The sequence below is a fragment of the Brassica oleracea genome, chromosome C8, assembly GCF_000695525.1.
Source record: "Brassica oleracea var. oleracea cultivar TO1000 chromosome C8, BOL, whole genome shotgun sequence".
Classification (NCBI taxonomy): domain Eukaryota; kingdom Viridiplantae; phylum Streptophyta; class Magnoliopsida; order Brassicales; family Brassicaceae; genus Brassica; species Brassica oleracea.
In genome coordinates this window covers 41,431,123-41,455,917 of record NC_027755.1, presented here as the reverse complement: position 1 = coordinate 41,455,917, position 24,795 = coordinate 41,431,123, and the positions used below count along the sequence as shown (strand labels likewise).

The window sequence follows — 24,795 nt, the reverse complement described above, 5'->3', positions numbered from 1 at the left end:
TTTTCCCAAGGGTTTAGGGTTTAGGATTAGAGTTTAGGGTTTAGTATTAGGGTTTAGTGTTTTGTTGACAACATTTTTTTTTTAATTCGTTTTTTATATATTATTTTTATTTATTTTTAAATTTTATTTTGAAAAAATAATATAATTTGCCAAGTTATTTGGTTTCCTTAATTAAAAGATACTAGATTTAAAATGACAATTTTCTATTGGTTGGTGAACCTAAAGGTTCACCCTAGGGGGTGAACCCAAGAATAACTCCGAATTTATTATTCGAGACAAGGACTTGTTTGTCTTACATTGCATCTTCACTCCAGAGCTATCTAGTCGTTCAGAAGTCGATTCCAAAAAAATCGAATACATATTGGTCTTATTGTAAAATATGAAAATGTAGCTTCATTGTGGTCGTCAATTTCGACTGGGTTTTTAAGCGTCGATTTCGACTTTTGTGTGTCTTTTCGAACTCATGTTCTAGGATTACAAGTGAAGATACTCTACGAGTTTTTTCTCTCCTTAGCCAATTTCATCTGTTGCTATGTTTTAGTTTTGTTGGTTTCTCAGTTTCCGTCGAGTATCTTTTCGGTTGTAACCAATTTAGCATCCGGCGTTTAATTTTAGTATAAGCAATTGATGTTAAAAAAAAACATTAATTGTGAACCGTTGCAGTATGGCAACTATCTATAAAACTTCTTTCAGCTGGAAATTCATTAACGCATCTTACAACCATATTCCACTTTTTGTTTGTCTTCTTACAACTATTTACTATTTAGTTAGAACGGATAAATTAATATCATATTTGACCAATAATGAGAAAATAATAAATGGCCATCCATAAGAAAAAACAGAGGTATATATCTATTTTGATGTTTCTCTAAATATCTTTTAAGCTCATATGAATCAGTGAGTGGACTGATACTGATATTTGGATTTTTGCAGTTTAGTGAGAGAATTTCATATTTACAAATAATCTTTCATATAGCCAGCCAGTCCGGGTGCTCGGAAAGAACTAACTGTAGCAGTCTAAAGCTGAAATGAATCCAAGTGATTAGTTAAAGCTTCCAAAACCCATTTTAAACTAAAAATCTTAATATTGCTTTAAAGGGTTGCGTCAATACTAAAAGAGGCATCATATGAAAATAAAGACCTAACGTTGCCAGCAAGACACAAGATTGCTTTAGTTGTAGCCACAAGGTTTCAAGGACATATGGACTTTTAGTTAGTGAATTGGGTTGAATACGGTCTTAATTAGTAAATTGGGTCTTGAAATTGTTTAGAAGTATGGAAATGATTCCTAACATTTTCAAACTTTTGATCAAAACTAATACTATTAAACTTATATATTGGAAGGAAATATCACACACATATATACATGAAGACAACACACATAACACACAATTTTAGAGGCAAAGTGAAAACCTAAACTCCTGCAGAGATCAAACAAAAGACGTTTTTTTTCAAGACTCTAGAAGGGAAACAACCATCCAACAGTCCAACCTAAGAGCAAACCAGCACCAATGAGACTAAACCCCAACGCAAAAGCCATCATATATCTCCCAACCTCCCCCATTTTCTTATTCTTCTTCTTCCCTCTTTGCTTCTTCTTCTTCAGATTCATTCCTTCGACCTGCCCTTGTTCTTCTTCCTCCTCCTCCTTCATCTGCAGATAGAGAGATTCCATCTCAAGAAGCTTAATCCATTGCTTGTAAGCTAAAATCTGCCTCGCTTGCCTCATCAAGACAGTTATCAAACGGTCTTTCTCAGCGCAAGCTTCTTTGGCAGCTTCCTCTGCTTCCCTTGCTCTGGTTTGAGAATGCCTTAGTGCTTCCAAAAGCTGAGCTTTGCTTATTAGATCATCGCTCTTAGGAGAAGACTTTGGACTCGTGTTCTTGCTATCTGTGCTATTACTGCTGCTCTCAAACCGATCGCTCCAAGCACCTTGTTTCCATGGTGATTTAATAACTGCTGTCTGAAACCCTTTTTCACCATTAGTAGTGCAGTGAATGCTCTTGTGGAGCTTCTGGGGCGGAGGAAGATCACAGTTTTGAATATGATGATCAACGGATCTAGTGGACACCAAGAGAGCTAGCTCATCTTGATCCGTAGCGCTTCTCCACCATGGAGTTGTAGCTGTATCTTTCTTGCTAATAAAGCTATAGTCTTCTTCTTTTTCTTCTTTACTTATCTTGGTCAAGTCGACGAATTGTTGCAATTTGGTATCTTGGAGGAAGGAGTTTGCAATCTCCTCATCAAAACCAGCTGATCCTCCTTTAAGCCACCATTTGGTATCGGAAGAGAAATCAGAGGAATCTCCAAAACTTGTAGAAGAAAAGCTGTTTTTGCCAGACGAAGAAGAAGAATGCTGTTGTTGTTGTTGGTGGTGGCAACAAGCTAACCTCGGAGGCATTGTAGAATCTTCATGAACAAGAAAGCAACGGCTTGCTCTTCTTTGCCAGAGTGCTCTTACTTCAGCTGCTCCCATTTTATCACATCAATGTTAAGACGCCCTGAAAAATTAAAGAGAGGATTAAATGGCAAAAACAAAAGATAAAAATATTCGATTTTATGAATTAAAAAAAAACAAAACTTGTTCTCTCTTCTTCCCATAGATTGATTGCTTCTAAGCAAATGATTAATCCAATATACAAGCGAGAACTTTAATTAAGCAACATAACACGACGCAAGTCTTGCTGCGATCGATCATTCAAGCATCTTCACAAAAATATATATATATTTAACAGTCAATGATCACTATTTCAATCTCAGCCTAAAAATCATAATTGAATTTCTGAAACAGATCCACGAGGCATAAGAATATAAATCTAATTACCAAAATCAACTTGTTCGGTAGAAAAGACAGTCTTAGAAGGGAAAGACATACGATGGAACCATCTCTGGCTCGAGAGAAAAACAAATCAGATCGAACAAAAACAATCGATGTGAGTGTGAGCAAATTCTATGTATAATCAGAAACAGAGAGGAGAAAGAGATTTGTACACAAAGAGGTCATTAAAAAAAAAAAAAAGCAGAGTAAAGATACCATTTTAATTAATTCGAAGATTCCACTGAATCTCTCTCTATTAAAATGATCTTCCAACCGAAGCTTTTGGCTTTTCTGCTTCTTTCTTCCTTCGCACTCTGTCCCCCATTTGTGATTCGAACCCATTTTCACAGTTTCGTAAAGCTTCTTTGAGTTCCAAAACGACACAGTTTCAATAACTTGTTGGCTTGGTAAGCCGCTGGATTGACTACACGTGTCTTCTGAAGGGAGAATCGACGGTTTCACATAGTGTAGACCCCCACATTTATTTAAAGGATAAGACGTATTTATTTTTTCTTACATGGACCCACCCCACGATGGGAAAAACAAAAATATCTTTAGTCTTATTTTTTTGGTACAAATCTTTTGTTCTAAGCTTTGATTAATCATTCATTCCTTTCGTTTTGTCGGCTTTAAAGTTTACCCCTAACACCATTTTTATCAAATTAACCATCTTGAACCACTGTAATTTGATCTTTTCCCAAGTGCTTTACTATACGATTAAACGAGTGAAATAATGTTCATATATTGCATATGTAATAACCAGGTGTACTTCGGTTGGATACGTGTCACTAGAGATGTTGTAGTCACCCACCCACGTGTTCTCACTGAAATCAAATTCATCCTCGTGTTAGTTAGTATGGATATCTCTCGAGTCACGGCATGCAGCATACTTGTGCCAACCTTAAACCTAACTATTGTGTCTTAAGTCCAGTAAGTGAGCCCCAGCTAATTTGACCGGAAAAGATTATGAATAAGAAGATCGAAGCTTCAAAATTTGTTACTTTACAAATATCCAGCAAGCATAACTCTCGAATAAATAAATAAACCAATTCATATGAACATTTACACACATACATATATGTTTTGGTTATATCCCCTTTTTCTTCTTCCTTCCTGTTCTCTGACCGTAACAGAGATGGATCTGCTGAGAAGAAGAAGCTGACTTACTTGTCAGCATTGATGCCGAAGATGCGAACCTTGTGCATGTTAGGGAACTTGGCAACAACAAGAACCATGAGAGCGAGTGTGTTGAGCAACAGCCATGGATGTCTGTAATCTGTTGTATGTGATGCTATCAAGTACCTGCATTTTTTTTTTACAAAGAAAATGTATATCATTAAGATTATTTGATTAAAACCACCAAGAAAACTTAATGTCAGATACAAAGTAACAGAAGAGAAGATAAAGAGCTAAATCTCAAAGCTCATCAACTCCAAAACTAGGAGAGTAAGGCCTAGGTTTAAGATAGCGGGAATATAAAGGTTTATTCCACTCAAAAGAGAATGCAATTAGTAAATAAAGAGAAACAGAGAAGGTTAAAGGAAGGACATACAGGACAATGGGAACGACGGTGAGGAACTTGCGGTTGCTGGTAAGCTGTTGACCGTTGTCCATCTGTTCCCACCAGGTGAGAGCATTGTAGATGCCTTGGTCTTCCCCAAAAGGAGTTCCTTTCATCCAGTGGAAGCTGTGATAAGTTACCTGTGTGATGATACCACACAAAATAATTATACTATCTACTCAAAACTGGCCTTTAAAAATTGCATCTTTAATTAAAAAGTCTGATAAACTCGACGACATTGCTATTAATAACCAAACTGATAATATCAATTCACAATCGCAACTTGCATAGCCTGACTAATCAATAACCAAAACTGAGAAACTCATAACCAGATTCAAATCCAGCAATCCCTATTGAAGAGCTTAAACAATGGCAAAATATTGTTAAAGAAGGAGGCAGCTTACAAGGAAGTGGGAGAGATTAACAACGGTCCAAGCCATCCCAGGGGAACAGCCAGAGACGGAGAGCACAGCGAGCCACCCGAAGAAGATTATCAGTATATAAGTCGTCCACACCCCTGGATACATGAACCACTCCGTGTTCCTGTTCATATCCGGCGGCGCCACCGCTTTCACATACAGTTTCGCCATCTCCTTTTTCTTTTTCCCCCTCGGATCCAAATCTAAGAAGATATTTCGAGACGACGATTGATTGATTGATTCTCCGATCAAAAGGAGGAAGCTTATATGGAAACTCACAACTCTCTCTCTCTCTCTCTCTCTCTCTTTCCAGATCTTCGGTTTAGTTTAATTTAATTTTGTGAAAGACGACTGCTGCCTTTTAAGCATGAAACGGTGGCGTTTAGTTCCTACTTGAGCATTTGACAAAACGGTGGCGTTTAGTTCCTACTTTGGAATTTTAAAATCAAACTAAACGATTATGGAGTGTTACAAGTTATTGGACTTGCAGTTTTGTTACACTATAATCCATCACAAATACAATACACTCCATAACATGATTCACGACGCCATCAACACTTGACTCAAATGATCATACAGTCACCTAACAAACTCGGTATCAGAATCTTCCTCCTCCTCTTTTTCTTCTTCTTCTTCAACTTGCTCAATGCTCTTCACGTCAAGGTTGAGAGCCAAATCCTCAACTGACACCTTCACCACATCCCTTCTAACTCCAATATCAGTCGCATACCTGCTCATACAATACATTCCAGCTGTCACCGTCGCCACACCTATGGGGTTTGGAATCAGCAGACTGAAAGGAGAAGAGAGTACTGCAGCCAAAGGAGCACCGACAATCGATGAAGCTTGACCGCTTCTCCCTACACCGAGCTTATCCATTATAAGCAAACCCGTCTTGCAATAGAGCGCGAAATCCTCGCAGTTGTTCTTGAAAATGTCGTAGTTTCCGAATCCGTTTTGGAGAAGGTACATTGCCCTGTGGATGACTGAATCAGTCGGGTCTGATTGCGCGGTTGTGCAGGTGCCTCCGCGGACTTTGGTGAGGAAAACTGATGGGCTGACTCCGTATTCGAAGCAGTAGAGCGAGCCGTTCTTGAGGAAACAGTCCAAACAAGAAAGGACCACTCCGCTGTTTGGTTGTCTGAAACCACAATCTGGAAACGTTGGGCAGATGTCTTCAGTGGAAGAAGAAGCTGAGGTGAATGACTCCATGGGAGAAGAAGAAGATGAAGAATTAAGGTTGTGCTCAGGTCTGAAATGAACAACCTTGGATCCACCGACAAAGATTCCTGCAATAAATGTTTCCTCTCAACCAATTAAATTAAAGCTCAACAGAGTTCGATGGCATGTCTAAAACAGTATCCAATCCAATCATCAACAGAGGAATATACAGATAAAGTCAATGAGATTTCACACTAAGTAGAGATTAAACAAAGTCAAAAGCTTTTTCTTTTATAAGATCTATCTATAGATTAAAGTCAACAACTTTCTACAGTTCCAGAAACAGAGAAGAAAAAGAAACAAACTTTGGGAAGTTACCGTGGTGAGAATAAGCGAAGACTGCTCTGTAAGTGTAGATGTGATCTCCTGCCTTTAGCTCCTCTCTCTCCATCTTGTTCGTTAGCAAACCCATTCTTCCTTCTTCTTCTCTCTCTCTCTCGATACACAAAGCTTTTCCCTTTTGATTTTCTGGAAAATGCAGCAAACGTTGTTACAAGTGTGAGCTCTGACGGTGGGATCTGACGTCAGCTAGATAGCTAAAGGCATATGATTGGGTGAACGAACTGGAGCGGGTGAGCTAATTCGTTACGGAATCTTCTAACGGCGTTATCTCCAAATCCCAAATGCGACCAACGAGGTCCAAAGTCGCTGATTTTCCGGGGTCCCTTTTTACCTTGATTACAGGCGAGGGTAATATAGTATTTTCACCGTGCATGGCGTTGGTGCATAGGTAGGTAACCGTAACAAAGCAAAGAAAAGAACTACTTGGTGGAGTAGGTGAAGCAAAGGATGTTTGTTTACATTTCTTTTATTCTTTCCAAAGTTCCAGTAAAAATAAAATTACAAAGGCTTTATAAAAGTAGAAAAACAAGGCAAAAGATCACACGCTATTAGTAGTATTAGAGAGAGATACTCCAATCATAAATTTTGACATCAAACTCCGGATGCTCTTCCAATCTCTGCCTCAACTCCTTAGCCTTCTCTGCGTCCTTAGCCAATATAAGCGAGAATCCTCCCCCGCCTGCACCCACAAGCTTGAAACCTGAGCTATAAGGCTGCGAAAACGCAAATAGCCTGTCCACAAACTCATTGCTGCAATACGGATCAAGCTCTTGATGCAATCTCCAAGCCTCTGACATTATCTCCCCAAGCTCATCCACTTCACAGTTCATCAACGCTTCTCTCCCGGCTTTCGCCAGCTCGGTCAAACGCTTTATGCTTGATATCAAGAGGTTATCTCTTTGTAGATACCTTGTTACAACCTTGTGTAGGACTTGGTGAGCTAGCCTGACCTGTTTTACAAAAAAAAAATGCATCAAGACAAAAAAAAACTCTCTTTCTTCCTCCTCTCAGTAGTTGTTGTTGTTACTTACTTGACCAGTGAAAACAACGAGGAGGCGTTGCTGCAACTCTGAGATCAGCTGTGGAGATGCGAGTAAAGGAACAACTTGAAGACGCAGAGGGATCCCTGGAAAGCTTGAAGTGAACTTGATACCTGGGTATAATCCACCTATCTGATCTTGCCAGCCACCTCCAGTACCCATGAGCTGCTCCAGAACCAAGACGAGCCTCGCAACATTCTCATTGCTTTCATCTCCATCAGATATCTGCAAAAGTCCTTTCACAACAGCTGCAGCTAGGATGCTAGAGGTTCCTAGACCGCTGCCACGAGGAACATTAGCCCACGTCTTTATTGCTAACCCTGTGGAGTGTTCTTGAACAATGCCGGTTACCAACAGAGCAGATTTAACAAGCCTGAATGGATCGTTAACTTCAAAGGGTGTCTTGATGGTTCTTGGATCTTCGATGTGTAGAGCGTTTCCAGCGTCGTCTTGGATTGAGATTCCACTCTTCTCATTCGTTGTCTCGATGATTGTGCCGATGGGAAGTGAGCCTTCTAAGGTTATCGCCATGTTGAGGACGCAGCCCGCACGCTCTAAACTCCATGGAGGTGTATCACTCCAACCTCCTACAAAGTCTACACGAACTGGTAGTTCAACTTTCGTCCTTCTTGGTTGAGAAAGAGAGATATGATTCTTCTCAGAAGGAGGCTTGCCGCTTGATTCCAAGAGATGTTCTGAAACCACAAACAAACAAAAGAGTTATCTATCTCACAGCTGTGTCCATATGTAATTAGATAGATTTTATTACCTCTAAAACCATATCTCACAGCTGAAGCAGTTTCTTCCGCAATTGCTTCCCAGACTTTATGTTCCAACTCTATCGCCTTTGCCTCATCCCCACATGCTCTCAGAAGATCAACTTCCACCTGATATGCACGACTCTTTGGAAGAATTCTAGAGTTTTGTTCCTGAAATTTGGGACATTGATCCAGAAACTTCTTGCATATCTCCAATCCTAGTGACTCTTTCTGTAAAATCTCATGGCACAGCTGAGACAAGTTTCTCCCAAGCATACCATAGTTCACACATGCTTTAGCGATTCCCGCCGCGAGATCAGCTTGGTGATTGCTGGAGCCACTGCACATCTCAGGGAAGTTTATCGACCCATGCAGCTCTTCTAAGCTCACACGTTTTGCGCTTCTCCACAAGGCTATCTTCTCCTTGCTTCTCCCATCATCTAAACCCATCAGCCACGACGCTAGCTTCAGCATTTCACTGTATGTGAGAATGGGGAACATTTTAGCATTCCACAAACATCTCTCTTGTGATGATGCTTTGAAGTTCCAGAGGTCACTTTCCTCGATGCCAAGATCACAGAGTACTTTCTCTAACGGTTTACCGCAGAAAGTTGCGTCTTTGTGAATCGAGTTCTTTGGATTATCGTGGAGACCACAGTAGACAATGACTCTCTCCTTGTGTCCCACCAACGGGACCTCCCAGAGACAATGCCTGTCCGGAAGCATGAACCTGAAACTCTCTGGAGCTTCACTTGGGATGTGAATGCCAACAACTACGGACTGGGAACCGATTTGTACAGCACCAGAGACTGTTGAATCATATATAAGCGAGTCTTCACCAATGGAGACACCAGGCGCAATTTCACTAGACAAGATGACACAAGAGGCTGCAATATCGGAAACCGTAGTTGCGGGGATGGAACATAAGTGCCTTCGACCTACGATTCCTGAAGCATCTCCGCTCAAGTGGTCCAGTACCTCACTTGATGTTCCAAAATGTAAAAACTGCAAATCATCTGAGTAGCACAAGATGATAGAAAGAGTTAAAAAAAAAAAAGAGTAATGAAATGCAGTTGCTAATTATGGGATGAGTAGAAACATACACGTGCAATAGCTGTACATCTTTTGCCTCCCTAGACTGTTGACAAGGTGATCTCCTAAAGGTCGGGTTCGTAGCCAATCATGCCTTGAGGGAACCCAAGCAGCCACCAGATCTTCATACAAACTCATCTGCAAGTCATCACAGTTACCTATGTAAAGAGGCCAGCCAGTTGCTGTTGAAGAACTACAAGCTGCACAAAATATGAGACAACGGACCTCTTTTTTACAGCCTAAAAGCTCTGAGATCATCGGTTGGCAGGAGCATCCAAGAGCGACCAGATCCAACCATGCTCTGCCCCTCGCAGATATGATCCCAGTGTCGAGGAGCGTCCGTCCGTCATGCAAAATTGCATCTTTCTTGACAAGCTCCTCTACTGTAGGCTTCTGGAGAAGATCATTCACTAAACTGACAGTAAACCCTTCGGCAAGAGACTCGGATGTGGATGTGACGACGACACCGTGGTTGGAAGCAATATCAAGAGTGATGGGCACAGTAACAATGGAGGCCGAGTCTTCAGGGAGAGTCATTTTAAAAGCATCGAAACATGGAAGTACATCACCGGTCATAATGAACAATCCACCTTCATAAGTTAAAAAAAGTCAAGATCAAATCAAATGGTTAAAACACAGTTTGAATATGGCACTGGAATACAAGACCTTGATCACCGAAGGCGTGCCTTGCAGATGAAGCGAGAGCAAGAATGTGATCAAAAAGGAGAGGAACAGGGCCATCAGGATCATCGGAAGCAAGAAAAGGAAGTGGGAGGAAGACTTTGCCCATGGGATTAGCCCAAGGCACTCTCTTGGAGTCACCTCCAGCATGAAGCATCAACACATGCTTCTCAGAGAGGAATCTAACCCAAGACATGGGAGAGGACTGAGCACAACTACCATTTGCAACTTCCTCCTAAACATAAACATCAAATAAAACCTAGTGACATTTAGATAGATCCAGATCAGAAAAAATGAGAGAGTTCATTGCACAATGCTAGATCCGGATTAACTAAGTTCCTGGACCAAATCAACTACTGATCTCATTCAGATATATTCCAAAATTGATATAACCTGACAATACAATTACCTCTGAAGCAGCAGGATCGAACCCTAATTTCTGATAATGCAGAGCGAGAGCGTAGATGGCGTTAAGAGTGGCAGCGCCGGAGCCGATCCGCTTGCCGTCTGGATCAGGAACGGCCAAAGTGACGGTGGAGTCAGCTATACGTCCCATACGCTTGGCTCTACGGAGCTGCCAGTCGTAGAGCTCGGCCTGCTCGGGACTGGCGGCAGTGAGGAGGATCGCATCCCAAGTGGGGACCCTGGTGGGATGGCGCACGGAGAGACGCAAATGGTACCACGACTTGCGGAGGATCGTGGCGAGGTCAGCCTTCTTCCTCTGTTTGTTGTTTCTCGAGGATCCTGCCATTTTTCGGAATCAAATCTGGAGGTTTAGTGGACAGAGGAAGGAGAGGGAAGTTATTTAACAGCTGGTCAAAAGTCAAACAGACAAGACAAGGTATGTACGTGTCCAAACTGATCTTTGTCCGAACAAAACTTTGCATAAGAGTTGATTCACAATCAAATACAAAGAAAATCCATTCAGATGAACGTTTTATTGTGGTTGATAAGAAACTAACATCAAAACTGCTTAAATCACACAGAAACAATCCCAAAAAAAAAAAAAAAAAAAAAAACAATTTTGAGACATTCTAATCAATTCCAAAGATTTCTTCCCCTCTTATGTCAAATCAAAATACATCAATTAAAATAATATGCATAACCGAGCAGTTCAAATGAATTCGAAGGTGAATGTGATTTCGTATTGTAATAAAAAAAAAACAATTCGGAAAGTTAGGGTTTTGAGGCGTACGTGGCGGAGAGGTAGTGGATGAAGATCCGGGCACTCTCGGAGAAAGCAAGCAACGCTTCCTTGTGAATGCTCACGTCATAGTCCGGCGAACACTCTGAAAGCTTATCTTTCACCACCCGGCGCACGATAGCTAGCGGCAGCTCGTCCACCACCGCCTTCTCCGAATCCATCTTTTTCTCCGTCTCTTGTTTGCCGTCTTTCCCGCCCGCCCTTAGAATTGATTATAATAACAAATCAGATCCACCCAAATGACATAAGCTATCGGCCCATTTATATTAAAAGCCCATTTGTAATCTGCTTTTCATGAAATTACGCCATGTTATAAAAATCTACGGAGTAGATTGCCATTAACCAGGACCGGTCCAATACCTAGAAGATGGAAAGAAAACCGAAGCCTAGAGAGAGGAGAGAGAGAGCCGACCCCGCATCTTGGGCATGGCGCTGACACACACACACAAAAATGAATCCAATAACTAATTGGTATATATTAAAGAAGATCGAAGGTGAAAAATAAATGGGATCCATTCTGATTAACGAGCAAAACAATTGAGGTAAACGTTTTTACTAACTAATTCAAGTGTTCTACCAATTTTTATTGGTTTGCCCTTTCTATCAACCAATCATCGATTCATTAAGAATACTGATAGATCAAACCATGTTTCTAATTGTTAGAATGAAAGTTTCAGAAGAATACCTTCAGTTTCAGGTCCTTTTGGAATATCATCTTTCTTCACAACCGGGTCAATGGATTTCTTAACCAGCAATTGCTTCTTCTTTATCTCAACCTGTTCAAAGCATCCAGGGAGAGAGATATAAAAGACTTTTTCCTCAAAAAGAAAAGGGGTGGTTTTTGATTTAGTTTAAGTAGGAATTATAAACAAAACCTGTCTTTCGATGCGGGCGATGTAAGGACATGTCGAGCAGAAGAACTGTGATTGACCGTAACGCAGCAAGTTCCCACATGTTGGACAGAACTCCATCTAGCTGAAACAAAAGTCTGCTATTTCTCTAATCAAGCGCAACGGCTGAGAGGGAAGGACATTAGGTGTTCTCCTGCCCTAGGGCCCAATACGAAGAGTCGAGAGCCCAAAACATTTTTTTTTGTTATAACAATTTTCATCAAATTTTCATTTTTTTAAAAAAGTTTTGTTCTTAGTATCTAACTAGATTTTGACCCGCGCTTTTAAAGCGCGGACGTATTTTCGGCTTAATCTGAATTTGTATTTGGTTTCAGTTTGACTATTTTGGTTGGGGCTGGGCAAAAAAATCAAATTTGAAGAACCAAACAAAATCCAATCCGAAAAGTAGTACCAAACCGAAATAGATTAAATATCCGAATGGGTTCAAACATTTTGTATTCAGAGAACCGAAACCGAATATGATCTGAACCAAAGTATTTCAGATACCTGAATGTATCCGAAATAGATTTATATACTTAAATATATTAATTATTTTAAATTTAATATATAAAAAGTATCCAAAATATGTATTATATTTGAAATTTTCCAAAAGTAAATGTTTAAATTAGCTAAACAATACTCAAAACACCAAAAATACTTGAAATATCATTGTTTTTTATCCAAATATTCATACCAAACCAATCTATATGTAAAGTTTAGGTATTTTGTCATATATTATTCAAACTTATATAATATATTATTTTAATTTTCTATTTTTAAAATCTTAATATATATATGAATTTAAAATTTTTTAAAATAATTTAAACGGGTTGTGGACCCAACCCGCCAGAAATTTCAAATATAATTCCTTTAAATATATATGGTCGTCTTCTTGTTGGTTTATTATTTTCTATAACATTAAAATCGGCATGTATTATTATTATTCATCAATCAATCAATAATTACGTTGTTAAGATCATGGATTTTAATATCCATCAAATTTTGGAAAGTATTTTTAAATAAAATTATGAGCATGATAAGATTTGCTAGAAATCGGTATTAGTTATCACTAGTAGAAAACTATGAAATAGACATGGAATTTTTCGTGACTATAGTGTTTTTTTCGTGACTATAAGGTGAAATAGTCACGGTTAGTCACGAAAAAAAAGCGTGTATATACTATCGTGACCAAAATTGCCCGTGTCAAATCGTGACCAAAGTAGACACGATGTAATCACGATTAAAAGAGTGACTAAAATAGTCACCAAAATAACACAGAACCATTGTGGCCAACTTAGTCACGTTATTGCTCGTTTAAAACGTAGCTATTAACCAAACAAAAAACAAAAAAAAAAACTATTAATTAAACTACAGAAAATATTTAAAACTAAATGTATATATATCTTTTACATAAATTGCATATATTTACAAACATATACATACATAAATACAAGACATATATATATATATATATATATATATTACATCATCCTTCCACCGCTTCCACCACCGCTTCCGCCACCAGCTTCTCCACAGTCACCTCCATCAGCTTCTCCCCCGACACCTCCACAGGTCTGGATGCTATGGCTGAAGTGATGACTCAATCTGGTGCTGGAGCCACTGTTTGATCTGCTCGTCAAACTTCTTCCTCCGGCGTCAAGCTTCTTCCTCCACAGTTAAGGTTTTTCCTCCGCCGTCAAGCTTCTCCCTCCTTCATGGTCAAGCTTCTGCCTCCTCCTTCTCCTTCGTCGGATGGTGATGCGTTTCTCCACCTTGGTCTCCTACTACGCCTCTGCGCAAGCTCTCCATCGTCGTATTGTTCAAATCCTTGGAACCGGTTTTTCAAATCCTCCAGATTTATAAGATAAATTTAGTTAGCATTGGAAAAGGGAAAAAGAAGAAGAATCACGATAACAGATTCACTCTTGGACTTTGCCAAATCAAAGGACTGGAGAGAAGGGAATGAAGGAGACGCAGAGAAGGCGGAGAATAGAAAGGAGAGAGAGAGGAAGAAAAGTAAAAGATCTAGTCCATTGATTTTGTCCAATCTAATGGTTGATATTGTGATCCGCGTTATTAGAGTATGCACCAATCAGAGAATTAATTTAGAAATGAGAGAGGAAGAAAAGCAAAAGATCTAATCCGTTGATTGTTTCCAATCTAGTGGTTGATATTCTGATCCGTGTTATTAAAGTATTGGCCAATCAGAGAATTAGTTTATAATATTAATGTCACCTACTGGTGTTTTATCTGTGTGTTTGCAACTTTGCATTGACAAATACATACGAAACAAGTATAAATTCTCTATAACATTAACATCCACTGATTTATTCTTTTAATTTTAGTAACCTCTCAATTACCCGTCCCTAACTAAAAAAAGGCTACTCGTGTCTCAATCATTTTTAACAAAATAATTATTATTTTAAGGTGCGGTTATCATATATAATACGTTTTGTAAAGTATATTGACAAAATGTTTAAGAATACACATATAGAGTATATAATATTTATTAAACACTTACCACTTTAATTTTGATAGTCTAGTTTGCGTTTGGAATATAAAGTTTAGGATATATATTTAGAGTTTAGGGTATAGCTTATGAGTTTAAGATAGAAATGTAAGATATAGGATTAATGTATAAAATATTAGATTTTAAGTTTTGATTTTAGATCTGTGGTTAAATTTATTAAATATAAATTTAGTGTTAAGATTTAAATTTTGGGGTTTGGAGTATGAGGTTTAGGGTATATGTTCATGGTTTGGGTTTGGGGAATGGAGTATAAATTTGAAGTGTTGAATTTGGATTTAAATTTAAGATTTGAAGTCAAAGTGTTAAAAATTATATTTTTTAGGTTTAGAATTAGAATTTAGTGTTTACAACTCTTTTTGAGTGTTTAGGGATTTAAATGGTCACATTTTATATACGTTTTGTAAACATGTCAATCTAGCCACAAAAGTTTTGTGACAAACTGTGGCTATTGCTAGTCACGAAATATATGTGTGACCATTTCGTGTTTTTTTTGCCACGAGAAAGACACGAATTGTCACGTCCGAGTGCTTCGTGACTTTTTATGACTATTTTGTGACTTAATCAAAATAAGTCACGGTACAATGTGACCAAAACGTGTCTACCATTTTTTTCAAGGAATATACTGATAATATTCTTTAAACGAAAACGATATAATCCTAATATTTTTATATTGTTTAAAACAATGTAAATAACCATTATAAAGCCATTAATTGATAGATTTATTATAAACTCTAAAGAGCTTCCAGGTTATTGATTGAAAGAGATGTAGTTATTGTAAATATCGCAAAGTGATTTTTTGAGTACTTGTCATAGCTTTTGTATACCAGAATATTATATAACATATTAGGCATAAGAGCATCATTATCCCACATACACATCTAGGGGTTCTTAATCTTTTTTTAATATTTTTTAGTTGGAAAAGTGGTTTAAGAGACTTAGTTAAGAGACGAGTATATTTGTATGGTCCATTGCAAGTCTCTTATTTAAGGGTTTTAAAAAAAAAAATTAAACATTATTTTATTAAATTTCAAATTTATTTATTAAATTCTTAAACATAACATTTTAAACATAGATTTATATTAAAAAAAAAAACAAAGATTAGTATAACCTAAAAGCTTTATTCAGTTTCTTGCAGCAGTTTGCAGTTCATACATTTTTCTGTCTTTGACGTCCTATTACAGAAATATGACAAAATAAGAAAACTAAGATTTCTTTCTGGCTAGCAAAGAAGGCAGTGTGCTAAAATGGTTAGCTCACCTTTACAATCTTAGGATCTGCCCATGGCAAACTTTTCCGGACATGTCCAAGCAATTGACCCACTACACAACACAAATACATCAAGTTCAACCAAGAAACATAATAAGTTGGTTATTTGAAAAAAAATATATATAGAGAAATGCACAGAAGGATATGCCTCGGAAAAAAAAAACAGGTAAAGCGCACAGACTAACCATTAGTTCGGTAGCGCTGCTCCGATATTGTTTTCTTATTCTCTTCAAAAACTTCTCCAGCTGCTTTCTCAATGTCTTCTACAGAAACTTCAACCCCTGTTTAAAAAAAATAATGAAGATCTCATCTCCAAATCCACAGAAAACAAAATAATATATAACCTCTCAGCAACCATTTTAATAAAGAAAACAGAAACCCTATACATGCTAGCATTGAGAAATAAATATAATCCCGGCTAGTAAGACCCAAACGCTCTTACCAACACTACATGCCTCCTCAAATTCATTTAACTTGAAGTTCTCAGGAGCGTGATTGTCAAAAAACGAAACTGCAGCATCCAATTGTGTTGGAGTTTTAACACATCAACAAGTTTCTTTCCAGCACTGATACAAACTCAAAACGCTAATCAAAACAAATCTCACCGTGTACAACAGATTTCCAGTAGTTCGATCGCATCCATCAGTTACACCAGTCTGTACAAAAGATAAGAGAGCTTTGATAATGAAATTGAGCAAGCCAATCAAACCAAGAATTTCGAATTGAGTTCATAAAATTTGGATTCAGTCAACAGAGGAGGGGAGAAGAAGGAGGAGGAGAGACTAGAAACGGGAGAAGGAGGAGGAGAGATTAGAAACGATACCTCGTGGATAATGGCGGTGAGATTAGCGGTGACCTTGGGGTTGTTGATGGTAGTGGTGGCGGTTTTCTCGTCCAGACCGATGCTGAGGAAGAGCTTCACAGATTCATCGTCATTGGGAGCCATGCCGCAGAAACTGATGGGAAAGGAAACTGATTGGGAGCCATGGCGCCGGAGATTGATCAAAAAGAGGAGAATCAAAAAAAGGAATAAGGAAAAGCCAAGTTTCAACACTTGTAGAGGAGAATCAAAAGAGGAGAATCGCCGGTATGTCGACGAACCACAGAGAAAGGGAGCATCGCCAATCGCCTTCTCCGCTCCCCCTCTCTCCTCTCATTTTGCCTACACGTGTTCCCTAAAACCGTCTCTTGTTAAGCCAAAATAAGAGACGTGTTTTCCATTTATTTGTATTTTTGATTTTCTTTTTAACATAGAAAACTCACTATATACGCCCGATAAAGATGCTCTAAGCAATTTGACCCCCAAAAAAGCTCTTTGTCGTATAGTTTTTTTGTCGTATAGGTTTAGTATAGTTAATATTAATGAGTTCCAAATGTATAGATTCTATGGGCCTTGAATTTGTCATCGTAACTTGATTCGATGGGCTTCCGTTTTGTGTGGGATTTCTGAATAATTTAAAATTTGAGCACCTGATTGGTTGATTAATAAGTGACAAAAATAATTAAAATTTTTCAAATTAAGAAATGGCATAGCATTGTAAATAATTCTAAAAGGTAAGGACAGAATTCTAATAGGGATTCTGCTTTAATAGTATAGATATTAAAAAAGAATCCAGTTTTGTTCGCCTCTGACCTTCTCCGGTCGACGACGTCTGTGTCGTTTGCACTGTGAGAAGGTGGGCTTATGTTCTTTACGGTTTAAGGTCTTCTTCTTCTCTAGATGTACTCAGATCTGGTCTATAGCTTCAGTTCTATGGATTGAGCGGAGAAGATGAAATCGGACTCCACCAACACAGATCTCGTCAGATCTGTGATTAGTGGTGGTTGGGTCAACTATTACCGGCTGTATTGAGGAGGTTGGTGTTCGGAAGGCTTCGTTTGGCCTTGCCGGAGGTTGGAGTCGCGTCAAAGGCCAATGGCAAGTTTTAGTTGGATCTGGAGGACAGGCTACAGCGACGGTTTCTTTGGCTAACAAGCCGGTTTCTTTTCTTTTGATCGGTATTGGTTTTCATCTAGGATTTCTAGTTTATGTTCTGTTTAGATGTATTTGCTTTGTCTAGGCTATGTATTTTGCCTTAAAAGTTCTTTGTTCTAGTTTGGCTCTGGGGTCATAATCTTTTAACCGCCGGCTAGTGTTTCCGGGATTGGTGTGTTCTGTAATCGCCGGCTTTGTTTTGGTCTTTGGATCTTATGTACCATCTTGTAATCCCCGGTGTTCGGGTTTGAAATGTTTTATTAATAAAACCTCATATGACCAAAAAATAATAATCCCAACGTGTATATAGCTTCTTTTTAGTTTTTTTTTTATGTTATTAATTTTGTATTCCTACCTCATTTTTCTAACGGTTGCTTTTAAGAAATTACTCCTCATTTTCTTCTTCTAAATTTTATAAACAACCTTATAATGCGAAGTAGATTTGGGATAATCATAAGTTATTTGTATTTTAATTATCTTAGTTAGTTATTATCTTTAAAACTTTTAATTAGTTAATTATTTGGTTTGCATTATATTCAGTTTTTGATTAATTAATAAAGTTCAAATTTCCTGTTTTTTTTTTCTATTTTCAATAGATATACATAGATTTGGTTTATTCGAAGATTCTAAAATTAAAAGAATAATCTTATGATTATTATAATTTTCCGGATATTCTCAGAATCAACAGTTTTTTAGTGTTTTTTTATAAAGCTTCGGTTTCAACACCTTACCATTTTTTTCTTTTCAGGATTTAAAAACTACGGTTTTTCATTATCAAGTCTTAGAATTGTCAGAACATTGCAACTCTTCAGATATCAATTTAAATGATTTGCATTCTGAATTTAACTAAGAATGTTGCAAACGACTCTATCTAGTTTATCTATGAGACGTAGCAAAGTTATCAAATTTGTTGCAAGTGTCAAATGTAATCAGAATGTTTCTATTGCTTATCAAATTCTTTTGATTAAACATGTGATTGTAGCTTCAACGAGATGAGCTTGTCAAAACTAAAGTTGCTGGGAAATTGTTGATGATCTTCGATATCTCAAAAAGGATTAAATGTTTCAGTCATTTTATGCATTTGTAAAAAAAAATGTTGGAAATATTGATTCTAAAAGTATTATTTATTATTTTGCATTGAGTAAAGCTCGAAAAGCCAATTTTATGATTATCTTATTTTCTTGAAACGGCTACTAGTTTTTTCCTATTTTCTAATTTAAAACATGTCAGAGTATAAAATTTTTGGTGGAAACCAATTTGTTCTAAACCCCATTGTATGATATTTTGATTGTATTAATCTTTTTATAAATTACATGATTTAATATGTTAGAAGAAATATTTTAAAATTTTGTCATGAAGTCTACAAAATAGTTGAACAGGTATGATTTAATCTAATAGTTTCTGTCGAACAATTGTTCTATTGTATCAGCTCCATAAAATGATTTTCGTCATCATCAAACCGCCGCTTTCATTACGTGATACTATAATTTTGTTTGATCCCATTTGTTTATTACAATTATACCTTTTATTTTGGGGTTTTAATTCCAACTTATGTACTAACAATGAACCCCAACACACTAAATAATGAACTTTTAGCTGTTATATGTTATAATAAATTAGTATTACTAGAGAAAACGAAAACAACAAATTATCATGAGTGAATGTTGTAGAAGTGTTTTCGTCATAACTGAACATGGTAGTTTTAGAAAAACTATTCTGGTTTAATTCTTCTTAGTTTTTATTGGATTGAGTTGCATAATCACCATATCCACAAGTCGGACATAACTTCATCTTTCTCACATCTAGTATGTGTGGTTTGTAATTCATCTACTTATTTTGTTTTGTTAAGTAGTAAATATTATTTGTTTCTTATATAAATATTATGATGAATTTTTTCCAGTAAATATGTGTCAAAAATATAATTTAAATATTTCATGCTCGAAATCTTGAATATTTGAAGCGCATCTAACATCGATAGATTGATTTGTTAGGATTTCTATTTAATTACTTTTATTCTTTTGTTATTAATAGGGAACCACACACTATAAAAATTGACCATATTTTGCTGCTATTATTATTTTTAGTAACAATATAGGGATTATATTGGTCTAGAAATGATATGTGATGGTAATCTAATAATTACATACATGATAGACTATAATATTATTCATTACAATATAGGAAATTCATAATTAACCGATTTGGTTTAGCTGCTCTAGATATTTGACAATTTGTTTGGACCAAAAAAAATGGACAATGGTTTATTTAGACCAAATTTGTTATAGCACCAGTTATTAATTACATCACATTTCTTAATGGCAGGTTAGATGTCGAGTTAGTATGTAAGAATTTTTTTATGATTATGTTTTGTTCATAATGGCACGTTAGATGTCGAGTTAATGGACAATGTAAAGAAACTTAACATAGGATAAAATGATTTCAGATATACTATATTGTACTGTGTATGTCGTATTTATAAAGATATTTTTGTATGTCAAAATTGAATGTCATTTCGTAAATTTTGATCAGGTACAGAATAATTGGTAAACAAATTGTACTAATGTAACGGAATTTCCGTAGTTATATATCTAATATCTGATACACTATTTATTAATGAAAAAGTGTATAGGTCCAAAATTTAAATAACAAATTTTTATCAGTAGATAAAAATAGAATTTTAAAAATTAATAGATTAGATATGTATGCAAAAGTTAAAATTTATTTAGTTTCTAAGAATAAGAATATCTTGATTACAAAAAATAGAACATGCTTATCAATTTTTAGATTTTTCGGTTGTAATATCTATGATATGATATTTTTGTATTATTATACATATATTAATTTATATAGTATATAAATCTCAGTAAATAATTTTATTATATATAATGTAACTATACTATAATAAATCAATGTTGAAAATTAATATTCAAGAATCAGTAAGGTATATTTTAAATGGGAACCATTTTATGAAAAAAACTCAATCCGTGTTAGGCTTAGACATCAAATTAACTATTTTATTTTTATATGTGGGCTAAGATTTTGTTTATACTTAGTTAGACTGTTGCACAAAGAAGGAAGAAAGAATAAATATATTTTGGTAATTTTTAAATTCATAGGTTGAAACAAATAAGACATGTTAAGTTATTAATAAAATGAACCTTGTATGATTTTTTTTATAGTAGATAAAAATATGACTCTAAATTAATAAATTAGATTTTCCCGTCAGTCGCTTTTGTTCTCTGTCACTATATCCACCAAATTTTGATTATAAGCTCAATGTTTTTTAATTAGTAACTAGATCTCGATCCGCGCAGCCGCGCAGAATTTTGTTTTCATTTATTTATATATATAAAAATTATTTTCAATTCTAAATTGGTATATATTATAATATATATGTGTCTATCAATTTTTAAAACATAATAAGTTTAGGTATACTTTTTCATTAAATAGATTGTTTCAAACTTTCACATGTATTTGTATCTTCTTCTATATATATATTTTTAGATTATTATTTTATTATTAAAATCGTAACTATATATATAAAGATTAGTAAAATATTGTTTTATTGTCATATTCAAAAATATTGTAACATTTCACAAATTTAGAAAGTTAAAGAAAAATTAAACTTTTCGCTTCATAAATTTATATTATCGAGTAAATAATTAAACATTTAGTTTTTGTTTAATTTTTAAAATAAACTATATAGTTTAAAATTTGTTTTCATTGGTTTAAGGTATTAAATATTAATCTTTGTTAGATAATATGATTTTTGTTATTTAAGAAAAAAAATTTATAATTTTAAAAGTTAACATCGGCAAATATTTAAATAATTAACATATGGATGTATAGTATTACAACATTAAATTATATCTATTTAATTTATAATATATATAAATCGAGTGGAACATCTATTGTTTAAATCCAATTATTGATAGCCCAATAAAATTTTCTGGTATACCCAAAATTTAAATGATAAGATTAGAAAGTAAATGTAAATGACTTTATAGGAATAAATCTATTAGGTCCATTTTTTAAAAAATCACACATGAATCAAGATCATGACTTTTGTTTTAATATATAAGATGTTTAATTTTTAAAATAAACTATATAGTTTAAAATTTGTTTTCATTGGTTTAAGGTATTAAATATTAATCTTTGTTAGATAATATTATTTTTGTTATTTAAGAAATTTTTTTATAATTTTAAAAGTTAACATTGGCAAATATTTAAATAATTAACATATGGATGTATAGTATTACAACATTAAATTATATTTATTTAATTTATAATATATATAAATCGAGTGGATCATCTATTGTTTAAATCCAATTATTGATAGCCCAATAAAATTTTCTGGTATGCCCAAAATTTAAATGATAAGATTAGAAAGTAAATGTAAATGACTTTATAAGAATAAATCTATCAGGTCATTTTTTAAAAAATCACACATGAATCAAGATCGTGAATTTTGTTTTAATATATAAGATACAAGACTTCTTTGCCACTATACTTTTTATTGGGCCATTTAAGCTCAGTTCGTGCAAAGAAAAATGAACCCAAATCATATATTTATCTACTTCTATGGTCGGACACAAAGAAGTTATAGCATATTAATCACTTTAGCCTGTTTTAACATGTTTAATGGATTGATTAATGTTACAATTCACACATGTCGATATAAGTTAGTGAAGAAGTTTTGTATAACAGCGAAACTATATATATATTATAGCATCAGTAATTAGATATGTTTCATACTATTTTGCGTGACATCAACTGAACTGTGAGTGACTACAATCTCGAATATAATCCAAATCCAACAGAAGATATGATTCTATTGCATGCAACCGAATAATATGAAGTGCAGTGCTCCAATCACAAAACTCGGATTTTTTTTTTTTTGCTCAAGACCTAAAATTGGATCTTTACTATATAATCAAGTATATTTAATACATCACACACTAATATAAACATTATAAAAATGTATATAAACATTATATTCATCATGCACTTATGATTAGTCCGCCACTAACGTGCTTTGTGACCACTGAGTTTAGTAATTTATATGCTGATAGCTCTGTAATATGTGTAAAGTTACTAATTAGTTAATGTTTCTAAGCAAAAGAAAGATTCTTGTAACATAAACGTAATTAATACTAAAAGTTCTGATCAAACCCATTAAAATTCAGAGTTGGCCTCATATATAAGCTAGTTACTATATTATGGGTTTGATAGATTAACGATTTATTCTAAATAATCTATATAAGCTAGTGTTATAAACTATATATAAAAGAGATAATTAAAAGGAAAGGTCAGAGCAACTTGCATGCGAAAAGTCGTAGGTTCCCAACTTGTAAGGAGTCTCATCAGAAATGGCATCTTTGAAATAATAGTAATTACGTATACATTTTTTTTTGTAAATGATTACGTATACATTTTCATTAATGTTTATATATTTTTTTTGTTAATTGAGCACTATGTTTAGATATGCAATTTACTTTATTAAGATGCATATATACTCACTTTTATTAGGGATTAACCCGGGCTACGCCCGAAATTTTTATTTTTTTCTAATTTAAGTTGTTAAATTATTTATATTTAGGTTATGATATATATTTATATAAATGTGAAGATGCATGTCATAATTAAAATTTATTTTTAAATTTTAACACGTTAAATTAACATATTTTTTACTATTTAAATATTTTTTTGTAATTTTGTTGGCTATCTAGTTATCATATTTAGCAAAACTATCTGTTGAGTGTTGGAATAAATGTTTTAGATATTTAATTAAACTGCAGAGTATTTTCGGATCGACCACATGCTCAACAATCGATCGATCCGTAAAAAGATGGTCGATCTCCTTGGCCAGGTAAGTACAATTTTAGCAAAAATATCTTTGATTTTCAAATATTAAGTATATAACTATTCTTTTGAATATTGTTTTTTTGAATTGTATTTTTTATTAAATTATTGTATTATAATGTTTATGTAAATATTTTTTGTGATATTTGAATTTGTGCTGTCAGTATACTTAACCTATATGGTATTGATGTTTAACAATTTATTTGTTTCTGGAAATAGAAAATAATGATATATCAAAACGTATCTAATACTTGTTAAATGATAGTATAATGTAAATTACATCCATTATTTGAAAATAACCATCTGTTGTTTTTATTTTATTTTTAAATCAGAAATTAATTTTATTTAAAAACATTATTCATATATAATATAATAGTTTAAGTTTGGAAGACTAATATATATATATAAATTATGTATATTAAAAAAAAAAATTAAGATATTATATATTGAGTAACTGAATAAAAACTGGATTTCTTATCTTGAAAATGAAATATTTATATTTTTGTCTTCATGTTATACTCACCAATCCAGCATTGATATTTATAACTCAATATGTTTTAAAAAAAACTTAGTTTTAAGTAATAAACGAATTTAATAAATTAAATTCATCACCTTTAATGTTCTGTAAACTATATTTGAAAATTCTCTAAAATTATATTTTAAGCTTAATATTACTATTATTTAATTTAAGTTATTTTAAGCATAATATATGCTAAACCAACTTAAATTATATTTACAATAGGACCATCCTAAACCAGTTAATAAACCAAAAACAATACTAAACCAACTTGAACCAACACCTGATTCGGTGAGGAAAGAAGTGTTTCGGGATAAACGCTTGAATGATTATTAACTGTAATGGTTTGATAATGAAAGAGTTAGTATGAACATTAACAATAAAATTATGGATTAAATTAATTTGAATTTGTAAGAATACCTTTGAGTCTATGAAAAGCAATTCAATTCTCATGAATAAGTTTGGATTTTGGAAGTTGCGGGTTTCCCAACAATGAATCCACCTAACAAAAAGTTCATTGTTATAAAAAATCTCCTTCAAGGTCATTAAAGGTTTTTGGGACGGCAAGAGTTGATGGTGGAACCATTTTTTTGCTCGAGTGCTTTGAAGTTTTCCTTAA

General features: G+C 34.6%; 5 protein-coding genes across 8 annotated transcripts; all 5 read right to left on the bottom strand.

The window, feature by feature from the left end:
• Positions 1 to 1,312: 1,312 nt before the first annotated feature.
• LOC106307972 lies at positions 1,313 to 3,166 on the bottom strand. 3 transcript variants are annotated; one of them, XM_013745075.1, is made up of 3 exons: positions 3,035 to 3,166; positions 2,596 to 2,706; positions 1,313 to 2,498 (listed from the first exon to the last, which is right to left on the bottom strand). In XM_013745075.1, the coding sequence occupies exon 3, from the start codon at positions 2,474 to 2,476 to the stop codon at positions 1,460 to 1,462; it is 1,017 nt and encodes a 338-aa protein (XP_013600529.1). In that variant the 5' UTR covers positions 2,477 to 2,498; positions 2,596 to 2,706; positions 3,035 to 3,166; the 3' UTR covers positions 1,313 to 1,459. The 3 variants fall into 3 exon arrangements, with proteins under 3 accessions (XP_013600529.1, XP_013600530.1, XP_013600531.1); XM_013745076.1 differs by lacking the exon at positions 2,596 to 2,706 and having other exon boundaries at positions 1,313 to 2,501; XM_013745077.1 differs by lacking the exons at positions 2,596 to 2,706; positions 3,035 to 3,166 and adding an exon at positions 2,825 to 2,943 and having other exon boundaries at positions 1,313 to 2,501.
• Positions 3,167 to 3,782: 616 nt separating this feature from the next.
• On the bottom strand, positions 3,783 to 5,113 carry LOC106312802 (ORM1-like protein 2). Its single transcript, XM_013750459.1, has 3 exons — positions 4,784 to 5,113; positions 4,371 to 4,519; positions 3,783 to 4,120 (listed from the first exon to the last, which is right to left on the bottom strand). The coding sequence occupies exons 1-3, from the start codon at positions 4,967 to 4,969 to the stop codon at positions 3,982 to 3,984; spliced, it is 474 nt and encodes a 157-aa protein (XP_013605913.1). The 5' UTR covers positions 4,970 to 5,113; the 3' UTR covers positions 3,783 to 3,981.
• A 130-nt stretch (positions 5,114 to 5,243) lies between these two features.
• On the bottom strand, positions 5,244 to 6,664 carry LOC106312801. Its single transcript, XM_013750458.1, has 2 exons — positions 6,338 to 6,664; positions 5,244 to 6,087 (listed from the first exon to the last, which is right to left on the bottom strand). The coding sequence occupies exons 1-2, from the start codon at positions 6,429 to 6,431 to the stop codon at positions 5,378 to 5,380; spliced, it is 804 nt and encodes a 267-aa protein (XP_013605912.1). The 5' UTR covers positions 6,432 to 6,664; the 3' UTR covers positions 5,244 to 5,377.
• A 133-nt stretch (positions 6,665 to 6,797) lies between these two features.
• On the bottom strand, positions 6,798 to 10,842 carry LOC106312465 (bifunctional fucokinase/fucose pyrophosphorylase). Of its 2 annotated transcripts, none has more exons than XM_013750001.1 (7): positions 10,342 to 10,842; positions 9,918 to 10,167; positions 9,477 to 9,841; positions 9,263 to 9,389; positions 8,171 to 9,175; positions 7,393 to 8,096; positions 6,798 to 7,311 (listed from the first exon to the last, which is right to left on the bottom strand). In XM_013750001.1, exons 1-7 carry the CDS (start codon positions 10,681 to 10,683, stop codon positions 6,919 to 6,921), a joined length of 3,186 nt encoding a protein of 1,061 aa, XP_013605455.1. In that variant the 5' UTR covers positions 10,684 to 10,842; the 3' UTR covers positions 6,798 to 6,918. The 2 variants fall into 2 exon arrangements, with proteins under 2 accessions (XP_013605455.1, XP_013605456.1); XM_013750002.1 differs by having other exon boundaries at positions 10,326 to 10,343.
• Positions 10,843 to 11,229: 387 nt separating this feature from the next.
• Positions 11,230 to 12,245, bottom strand: LOC106309433. The gene is made up of 4 exons (XM_013746458.1): positions 12,012 to 12,245; positions 11,822 to 11,912; positions 11,549 to 11,568; positions 11,230 to 11,337 (listed from the first exon to the last, which is right to left on the bottom strand). The coding sequence occupies exons 1-4, from the start codon at positions 12,105 to 12,107 to the stop codon at positions 11,230 to 11,232; spliced, it is 315 nt and encodes a 104-aa protein (XP_013601912.1). The 5' UTR covers positions 12,108 to 12,245.
• Between the last annotated feature and the right edge of the window lie 12,550 nt (positions 12,246 to 24,795).